The sequence below is a fragment of the Octodon degus genome, unplaced genomic scaffold, assembly GCF_000260255.1.
Source record: "Octodon degus isolate 3935 unplaced genomic scaffold, OctDeg1.0 scaffold00208, whole genome shotgun sequence".
Classification (NCBI taxonomy): domain Eukaryota; kingdom Metazoa; phylum Chordata; class Mammalia; order Rodentia; family Octodontidae; genus Octodon; species Octodon degus.
Genome location: NW_004524784.1, coordinates 2,437,600 through 2,448,542, shown reverse-complemented (window position 1 = coordinate 2,448,542; position 10,943 = coordinate 2,437,600). Strand labels below are relative to the sequence as shown.

The 10,943-nt window shown below is 36.9% G+C and overlaps 1 protein-coding gene across 4 annotated transcripts in view; it reads left to right on the top strand.

Annotated features, from left to right (window-relative positions):
* Nebl (nebulette) overlaps window positions 1-10,943 on the top strand; it is a 403,483-nt gene that overhangs the window by 284,787 nt on the left and 107,753 nt on the right. For 3 of the 4 annotated variants that reach the window (XM_023704950.1, XM_023704952.1, XM_023704949.1), the window contains exons 6-7: window positions 7,341-7,442; window positions 8,391-8,492. The exons of the other annotated variant lie outside the window; for it this stretch is intronic. In XM_023704950.1, the coding sequence (XP_023560718.1) occupies window positions 7,341-7,442; window positions 8,391-8,492 (204 nt within the window). The remainder of the gene's footprint in view (window positions 1-7,340; window positions 7,443-8,390; window positions 8,493-10,943) is intronic. 4 annotated transcript variants of the gene reach the window in all.

Sequence of the window (10,943 nt, the reverse complement as noted above, 5' to 3'; positions counted from 1 at the left end):
TGTTAGTGAGCCAAGAAATGGAGACCACTCTTGTTCAGAGTTTTTAATGTTTGCCACATTCTTGGTAATATCTTTTATTAGAATAGCTAAAAAAAAAAAAAAGGATGGTCATGAGGGAGCCAATGGGTTTCCACTGATAGGCTCTCTCTCTCTTGTACCTGTAAGAATGTGAATACACAAAACAGGATGGGAGAGAGGATTGTTTGTAACTACCCAGCTGAATTCTTCCCTCTGAATAGCTGAGAGTTCACAGGTGAAGAATTTGCCAGGGGGTTGTAGTCTCTACGTCATTCTAAAATTCAGTGATCACAGAAAAAAAATTTTTTTTTTCAGAATGTCTTCCGCAGCAGCATATTTTTATTTATTTATTTATTTATTTTTTCCACAGCATCATATTTTTAAAGCATGATTAAATGCTTACTTTGCCAAATTATGAAGATGACCTCAGACAAGTTAATATTTCTCAGTCTTATCTATAAAACAGCGAAAATAGTATTTACCTCCCTTAGGCTCCCTCACATAGTAAATGAATAATATATGAAAAAGGCTCCATAGAAGAGCTGCTTCATTGAATGTTAGGCCTTCTTGGTTGTCCTCCAGGTTTTAGAGGGTGATTTGAGAGTTAAAGGTGACATCATAGTTAATTTAAAACAATTAAGAGAAATTTATAGAAGGGCCAAATCAGTATAAAATTCATATTATGAAACATGTAGGTCAGAAAGGCATATATAAAAGGTTTTGCTGGCTAGTTTGTTGATACTATCATCGCAGAATGATTAAACACAGCCAAACTAAACTCTTCTATGTCTTAAGGGATGCACCCTTGCCAAACTTTTCTAATGTAATTAGAGAAAGGGGAAGTATTGTCCTGTGCCTCTCCTCTAAATATGGGCTTGTAATAAAAACTCCAGTTACATTATTAATTCTAATCAGTCTTATCAGAGACATGAAGTTCAATAGTTCTGAAGTAATTCCAACAAATTTTAAACTGCCATCTTGAGTCATGTGGTCTATACAGACTTGTGATGAAATTGGAATGATAAAATTTCTCAAGCTCCAGATTGGTAATCAATTCAATATATATTGAAAAAAAAATTCAACATGGGAAATAATATATATATATATATATATATATATTCTTAAAATCAATAAAAACTTATCAGTAGACAAATTTATTTTCTATCATGTGAAAAAGCTGAAAGATCAATCAGTAAAATGATACTGACAAAACAATTAGGACTGTGTCATTTTCTAATGTGAGGTACAATAACAGTCTTTTGGGATTTAATATTAAAAATAGATGGATATTGATGATTTGCTTATCTCTCAGCCTTCTTCACATGACAGTGGTGGTAATAAAATTAAATTATAAATAAGAAAACTTTTATGGACAATAAAAGAGAGTATAACCAATAACAAGAATAATAATGATAAATTGTCCTAATCATAATTCCATATTTCCTTTCTTTTAGAAGTTTGGAAACTTTTGTGTGTTCTGAATAGCATCAGATCCTACATTAACTGAAATTTAAAAGGTTTATGTTATCTTATAGAAAATAATGTTCATATAAGTATAATAAAGATAATTAAGTTGTTCCTTCATGGTAGAACATTCACTTATCACGAGGCTCTGGGTTCCATCTTCGGCACTTCCAAATAAAAGGAATGGGATTCCCAGTCCTCATGCCTGTTTGTGAGAATGATTGAACTTAGGCTTCATGATTATGACCTCATACATGTTATATTGCTTGCTTCTGTTGCTCAAATATAAAATGTGATCTATCCTGTCTTTTTTTTTTTTTTTTCTCCCCTCACAAAGATTCATTTCAGAATTCTGGGCCAGGGACTTGGGTCCTTCCAGGACCCACCGGTGCGTGCTGTGCGTGGTCTATGGGGCCTGTCCATGGCAGCTCTCTTGGAGGTTGCCGCTCCTCACCCCCAGTCTTCTCCCTCCAGGTGATGGCCTTTCACTTTCCAGCCTGTAGAGCCCGTGCTTCTCTTTAGTTTATGAACTCCCTTACCATGAAGTCTCACATCGCTGTTGTATAAATATAGACAGCTTACCAAAAGATCATTGTGAGTCCTCTGACAGAGCATTTGGAAAGTCAGGGCAGCGACGTCTACTTTTAAAAATCTCATAGGGGTTCTTTTTACTGGCCAAGTCTAACTCACAGTGATTTAAGGAAGGGCATGTGGAGAATGTGGCTGCAACCTTGGAAGTGAGCATTGTGGAGCCCTGTTGCACAGACCATCCAGGGCAGCAGAGTGAAGTGAGGAATTCTGAATACCTGCACTTAAAGGACACAGTGACTGGCACATAGAACAGGCTGCGTGAAGGAAGGAAATGTGCCAAAGGCGCTGCACTTATGAGACAGAGGTAGAAAGAGTATTAGGAGAGAACAAGACCAGTTTGAAAGAATAGTAAGAAATAGAAGCCGAGGGCAGAGGTGAACATGATGAGACAAAGAAGGAATGCAAAGATAGATTTTGATGGAATACAGTTCTTGGAGGTGGTAATGAATTTGACACCAGAGAAAAGCATGAAATTTGGAGCTTTCTAGACTTAGGGTCAGACATGCATCTCAAGTGAGCTCAAGTTAAAAGGGAAAGTCTAATGGTTTATATACAGCCCCCCATCAGTACAATGCAGTTTTTTAAAAGTGTCTTTACTCTACCTTTGGTTGAATCTTAAATGTAGAACTCATGGATGTAGAGGGCCAATTTATACTTAGAAAATTAAAGCTCCCTTAGGCATCCCGGGATCCAGAGCCTTCACACTGTCACGAGGAATCCTTGGAAGGACTCTGGCCTCCTGTGTAGCTTCTGTTTGGATGGCGCGAGTCACTTAGCTACCTCATTAATAAGAAGGTAGGCTACATTCAGGACCCCTGCCTGATCACATGGAATGAGGGGAAAGTGGTTTCCTGGTAGAAAAATACTAGAAGAAAATTAGTCCATGTGTCCCACAAAGGAACAAATTAGGCAAAGGGCCCACATCTATGGAAAAGGGCAAACAATTAAATCCAGTGGGAAAAAGAAGGCAAAAAGCAGTTGTCAACTATTTCAAACAATTATAGGTATTCCTATGAGAATCATTGTTTCAGAGAAGACTGTGTATCTTAACTTACTGTTGAAAAGGTAAGCTGATAATCAGCGCATGGGGTCCAAGATAAATGTATAATAATTACTTTTTTCCCATGGTCCTGGGGATTGAACCCAAGGCCTTCTCGCTGAATTACACCTACAGCCCTTTTTAATTTTGAGACAGGGTCTTACTAAATTCCTAAGTTACCCAAACTGGACTTGGACTTAAGATCCTCCTACCTCAGCCTCAGTGTGTGCCACTAGGCCTGGCTGATGATTACTGTTTCTATTGAATGGTACAGATTTAGGGAAATGCAGGAATGTGTTGTCTCGCAGGAGGAGACTAAAACAATCTCAATATACCATTTTTTTCTGTAAGTCATTTTAGAGGAGTAATGTGATGCTCATGGACAGTACATTTGTCTTCCCTGTGGAATTTGCGAAAATCCTTCTGACGCTCATAGTAAGACTAAATGGTTAAAATTTAAAAATACATTTGAAATAGAAGAGCAGTAAGGGAACTTGGTTTAATAGGTACTGTAGTCATTTGCAAAGAACATTTTTGTTGTTGTTGATACGTGGTCTTGCTATGCTTTTCAGACTCATAGTGATCCTCTTGTCTCAGCTTCCTCAGGGCTGGGATTTCAGGCTTGTGCCACCATGTCCAGTCTCAGTGGCTGGCACAGCACACCAGTAGTTCTGGGGGCTGGTATAGCCATGCGGTACAGGGATCACACCTGGGTCCTTCAGCTCGCAAGGCAGGGGTTTATGTCACAGAGCTATCTCCCTAGCCCTGAAAAGAACATCTTTAAGAGTGAATCATACTCAATATGGTACAGAGTAGCCTAAACAGAGACCATTTAAAAATATTATTACTGTAGTTTCCTTTCCTGCTCCTCTCCTCTTTCTGATTTCCTCCTTCTCCACTGAGGAGAAGAGCAAGAAATCCAACATTACAGCAAACGATTCACTCTCGGCTACTGATCATCAAGTTGGCACCCATTCTGGGTCGAATCTCTTCCATTCTCCCTCCTTATTTACGTCACCATTCTATAGATTGCCGTGTTGTCATGAGAACATGAAGACTGAAGAATAGAGATCACTTCACTGTTGCAATAAGTTTAGGATTGAGGACTTGGATTGGTTGGGAAAACACTGTCTCTCTGTCTCTCTGTCTCTGTCTCTCTTTGTCTCTGTGTCTGTCTGTCTGTCTGTCTGTCTGTCTGTCTGTCTCTCTCTCTCTCTCTGTCTCTCTCTCTGTCTCTCTGTCTCTCTCTCTGTGGCCTTCAACCTCTCTTTTGCAACACAACACTCTCATTCTTCCTGCGTTCCAATGCGGTGGACAAACACAGGCTGCAGACATCTGAGGAAGGTTGGAGGAGTTCCCTTACACCTACCAAGGTTAACAGGAAGTTCGATGTAGGAAGACAAGCACTCTATTCAGGATGCCCTGTTGCCGCACCAAGTGTGTTGACAGGTCCTTGTGGAGAGTGGTGTCAGGAGTGCTCCCCTCCTGCCTGTTCTTTATTGCGGGCCCCTCGCCATGGACCAGCCCCAGATAGTGTTCTAGAAGATCTCACTGGTGATTGGTTTCTATGCTTTTCTCCTGTGTGGCTCTGTGGTGTCCTCTTGTTTGAATGCATGGCTTGTGTCAATCTTAATATTTGTTTTGAGTCGCATATGCTGGCCTCTAATTTGCAATTTACATGGATGATGGGGCCCTATTCACAGCCCTGCTCCTGCAGCCTTTGTGCTGTTCACCTCCCTTCATGCAGTCATTAGGCTGAACAGCATATAATTAGGTAACCCGTGTAAAGCAGAGATTTCTGAAAGGTTGCAGTTCTTTTCAAAAAGTAAAGGTTTCTATTTTTTATTCTCATTCTTTTCTAAACAGAAAAACATCCCCTGCCCCACCCGTGGTTTTCATATGAATGCAGTAAGTTAGTCTTGGAGGCGGGTAATAATTTCAGTGTGTTTTCACCTGAGAGCTGGTTTTTATTTACACAGCTCGTGTTTCACTCAATGTTGGCTGAGCCCAAGTTGCCATCACTGTAGATAAGTACATTGCTTTTTGAAGCCAATGAAATTGGCCTATTTTTAAATCCCTGAAGACTTAAAATTCACCCAACAAAATAATTCACTTTCCAGATTATTTTTAATATTTTTTTTCTACCTGGGTGCACAAAACCTACCTGAAACTATTTGTTAAGGCAAAGCCAATGAAAATATAAATACTGCTGAAAACAGATGTTCTTGCTGAAATTATACTAATTATGTCTAAGCTGTGTTCGGTTGTCAGACAGATTCATGATTATAAATGTGGCCTAGCAATTGTCTTGGTGGGAAGGCAGATGCAAGCTTATAAAAGAGTAAACAAAAGTATACATTAATGTTTCACTGAAATAAAAATAATACATAGGAAACCTGGAAACCTATTGAAGTATTAATGTCTCACCATTTCTTAATTCCTGATAACTATTTTGAAAGAAGGAAGAAGGTGGGAACTTTTTAAAAAAACTCTGTCAGGCTGAAAGGAATATAACAAGATAAATAAATATTACTTGGAACGTTGGTTTGTAGTGATCGAATGGGGGATTAAAATGAGATTCTTAGCTGGATGGGGGGCACATGTCTCTAATCTTAGGTGCTTAGGGTCTGAGGTAGAGAGGTGATGAGTTCAAGGCCAGCTTGGGCAACTTAGCAAGACCCTTTCTCCAAATAACACAATTTCAAAAAGGAGCAGGGATGTAACTTAGTGGGAAAGTGCCTTTGAATACAATCTCTAGTATTGAAAAACCCCCTCAGATTCCTGGCTTTGTTTACTGAAATTCTGTTCCAGAGGAGTATGGATGAAGCTTAGGAATCTACAGTTTTAATAAGTAGCCCAAATGATGCTATTGCAGAAACTTTATGAGCAACATTGGAAAGACTTGATTTATACAAAGGGCAATTAATTTACATTTGTACAGGTGGCTAGTGGTTCATATTTCTGAGTTCTAGCTATGTCTGAAAAAGTAAAGATGGGTTTTTAAAATGGTCGTTCCTGTCTGTCTATTTTGCATTATAATTTTAACAGAATACATTAGTATAGGAAAGTCAGTCAGCCTCTGATGATGTAGCGGATAGAACTACATCTGGCAATCACTGATTTAGGACAGATTTCAAGAACCAGAGAAATGAACAGATGGGTGAGCTGTTGGCCACCAGGCTTTCTATCGGTTTAATTCTGGTTTCTCCTCCCCCTTGTCATTCAAGTTAATGTAAACAGACAACATGATCTAAAAGACTTTCCATTTGCCAAAATGTATTTTAAATCTCTACTTTCCATCCTTTGGCTTGGTTGTATCTAACATGCATTCAGAGAGGGGATATTCATTCATGTGATTGCTTTTACTTTGGGAGGGCTGAGTCATGGAAGTCATGTACATAAAAGATTAAGACTATTGGTACCCATGACTTGGTTGTCAGACATAAACATTTGAAAAGTCCAGTAGAAAAAGGGAGAGAAAGGTGGAGCTAAAAGAGAAAGTGGCAGAGCTTCACTGCCTCCCGTCTCATGGGCTGGGAAGGTAGCTCAGTGGAATAAGGGCCTGCCTGGAAAGTGCAGGGTTCTGACTTCAATCCTCCGTACTGGAAAAAAAAGAAAAAGAAAAAAACAGCAAAAATTACTCTCCCCAAAGGAAATGATATTCAGTATTTGGGAGCTGGGCTTCATCTGCATCTGTTGGGGTTGAAAGTATGTGCAGCGCATGCTAAAGTGCATGGGTAGGGTATTCTCCATGTGAACAGAAGCATATACACTTAGGGCTGGCAAGATAGCTCAGCCATCTAAAGTGCCTGCTTAGGCAAGTGCACAGGGACCGCGGTTCGATCCCCAGCATCGCATGCCATACCAGCCCTGCCCCAATGGTGGGCTGAGCTGGTTATTAAAAAAAAAAAGCATATGTACTTAGAAACAAATGCATATAAATAGAGAAGTATATGCAAAATCCTTTAAGACTAGTTTTGTGCTCATTCTTGTATTTCTTGGGTAGTATAAATTAATTTTAAAGATGTAAATGTTAGTGAGCTACACATATGCTATAAAGAATTAGTACATTAAAATGAATGTTGGACGTCAAAACATAATAAAGCAACTTTAGGTTGGTATGTTCTCTAAGCTTGTGTGACAAGGAGGAATAATGTTATGGACACGAAGGTTAGTAGCTACATGAAATTATTCATTTTTCTTCAATCTAAACTGTCTCTTTGATCAGATTTCTTATAGGAAAGACGTACAGGACACCCATGCATACACGGCAGAGCTCAACAGGCCGGATATCAAGAAGGCAACAGAGATCTCCAGGATCATAAGCAATGTAATTTGTCTTTCTTAATCTTCTGCAGAAATGATGTTTTAAAAAATTTTTTTTGTGGGAGACTAGACACTGCTTTGATAGTTGGGTGGTTAGTATAATTACTCCATTTGAATTAATGACATCTCAGTTTTTCCCTGAATTACCCATTTGATTATATGAATTATGTGGATATATGCAGAAATGGCCAAGGCTGCATGTGACTATAGCTAGTGATATAATTTTTAGAAGAATTAAGTACTGTGTAGATAAAAGATCACATTCAGATGTCTCAGCACTGAAGGCTAAAGTTGCGAGGCTTCTGGGCCCATGTGCTTTCTCATGTCATTGTGATCTGAAAAACTTTACTTGGACTTGTTCCCATCTTGTTGCTGTTATTTATGCTGATTCTTGTCTATTAACACATACATTTGTACATTTCCTGCATGGCATGACTGTTTTTATCTTTCCTACAATACGCATCTTACTTAATGCCATTTTATTGACACATGTAAAATCCTGGGAAAAATGATGATTTTATTTAAACTAAATATTGGAATGATATAGGGAAGATGCACTTTAAAAATCAGTAATTACTATACTTAAATGCATGTTAGTAAAAATGATCAGACCAGTTCTTAAGGACACACAAAACTAAGTGCTACCTGTATGAAGTATACAGGTTCAATTATCTGGAAATTTCCATTAACATTTTCTTTTTCAGTATATGTAAGTAACTATGGCTATGACAGTGGCTACATGCTTGAGGCTCAGTGTTACCATTTTACTCTGAAAAGCCATGTTTATTTAAATAGCTACAATATCAAATAATTCCTGTTTTAGCAGTCATTATTTTATTATTTGATTTGTTGTAAGGATTATTTTTAATGGGATTAGTATCTTATTTTGACTAACGTTACTGTAACTATTGGAAATTAGGATTATTTAATACTTTCTTATTATTCATTGTAGGCAGCCTACAAGAAAGGGCAAGGAATAATGAATAGAGAGCCTGCTGTAATTGGAAGACCAGATTTTGAACATGCCGTGGAAGCTTCTAAACTTTCTAGTCAAGTAAGACTCCAGAGTGATAATTCCACAATGACTATATTCAGAGATTCTGTTTCTATGAATGCAGAAAAATATTTCATTTTAGATAATATCTTTACTTGCAAGAATAAACAGAGATAATGTTTCTGAAGCCATTTCAGATAAGATTTCAATAATTATAAATTTCACTAAAGCAAAAAAAAAAAATCAGTTTAATTTTCAGTCTAGAACAAAGTTTTCCTTTCTCCAGGCTCATATCTGAACCTCTTTCAGTGAATTTGGTTATGATGTCATATTTCTGAGAATTTCCAGAGGTCAGTAACAGTTACATGAGATAATTAGAGCCCTATTTAAAAATATGCAAAAATACACATATATAAATTTTTACTTGGTAATAAAAGTAGTCTCTCAATTTTCAATTGTTTTGATCACAAAGTAAAACCGGAGTGGTAAAAATGAAGAAAACTGGAATCTTACTAAAAAGAATAAAATAAGATCTGAAAGAAGTATAGGGACTCAAAAAGTAGGTAGGTGAAGGGTCTCAGTAGAGAAATATTTCAGTTTTCTGTAATTATCACATGAATGTTATATGATTTCAGGTACCATTCAACAGAGTTTTTTTTTAAAGTTGGATTAAGTGATCTTATAGTTTATATGGAAATCACTCAAGAACAGCCTTTAAAAATATAAAAATGAAAATCATTTTAATTTAAAGAGAATTTAAATTATGAATTACCATAAGATAATAAAAACCTATTGAAATTAAATCCATGCAGGATTGGTGGTAAAATAACCAGTGGGATAGAATGAAATTCTGAAATCCAGTCCAATATTATAAGAATTTAGCATATGATAAAAGTATTGACTCTGTGGGAGAAAGTTATATTAGTTCATAAATGGTGCTGACATAATTGGCTATCCATCGTAACAAAGTAAAAATTGGGGTAGAGATCTTGAACTGTTTGCAAAAATGAATTCCAGGGAATTAAAACTATGAATGCAAACAACAAAATAATTTTAAAATGAAAAAACTTCTCCACACTCTCTGCATATACCACATAGGGTGACAAAGCTGCATTTAAATCAGACTGGAGAATGAAAAAATGTAAAGGAATATTTAGGCATATTAATCACATAAAAATTAAAACCTATTTCAGTGGAAAAGGTAACATTGCAGAGTCAACAATAATATAATCAGACGGTACCTTTTATACATTCATAGTGTTTTCAATTTTGAAATGATCCATTTCAAGGTCTTTGGTAAATTACATTGTAAAATAGAGAGATAAGAATGCTGAAAGATAAAATTTGACTTTGAGCAATATAAACTAAATCCTGAGTAAAGGAAGGGATGTACTGTGCTTTTGGCTTGAGTGTCTTGATGTTCCATATTGTTAGAATGTTAATTCCTCCACAATGAAGCTTAAAAACTCCATGTACTTCCAATTAGAATTCAAACAGGGTCCTTAAAAAAAAGAAAGAATAAAATGAAATACTTCTTTATTTATTTTTGATTTTTTAAATTTTTTTGCGGAACCAGGGATTGAACTCAGGCCCTTGTGCTTACCAGGGAAGCACTTATTCCACTGAGCCATCTCCCTGGCCCCATTAAATGAAATATTTAAATAAATTAAATAGTAAGATAGTGTTCACACAGAGAAAGGAAAGTTTGAGAATTTATTTTTAAATATAAAAATAAGTGATCTTCAATATTTGGAGAAGTATTTATGATATATATGGTAAAACTACATGATATATTTATCATAAGATTTTTAAAGTATAAACAAAAAGAACTGATGACCCATTAAAAAGTGGAAAATGAGGTGAATAAGCATTTCACAAAAGAACAAACATACATGGCTACTAACTATGTCAAAAAGATGCTCAAATTAATCAGCAGGGAAAGAAATGCCAACTAAATGAGTGGAAATGTCATTTGTACCCATCAGCATTCTGTCTTGTTAGCGTGGGAGGGAAGGACACAGCATTAGGAAAGGTTCCGCGTAGGAGTAGCTCCCAGCTAGGCTGTTCTAAAGAGAGAGATGCTCTACCCAAGGTAACGTCTGCAATAAAGGAAAATTCCAGCAGTAGTGGCTCTAGGCAGAGGATATGGGTTGCTCTGAACGTAAATGGATTTGGGAGGAGTTTTGGTGAGAAATGGGTCAGTCAGTGCTCTGTTGGTTTTGACTATGGCCATTACTTTAAGAAGTAGGAATCAGCAGCATTCACTGGTTTGTAATCATACCTTATAAAGACTGTCATGAAAGAACACTTCCAGAACTGCTTCGGAAAGTACAAGAAGCATGGGATGAGTGTGTTCAAAGTGAGGGGGTGAGTTTTTAGGGAGATTGACAGGAATGCATCTTTTACAGCAGTAACACTTAAAAAATTTTAAGCATTCTCTATCATCAGTAATTATACCTCATACATATGTTAACTGTATTTTTTGCATAGTAAAATGTTCATAAAATTTGC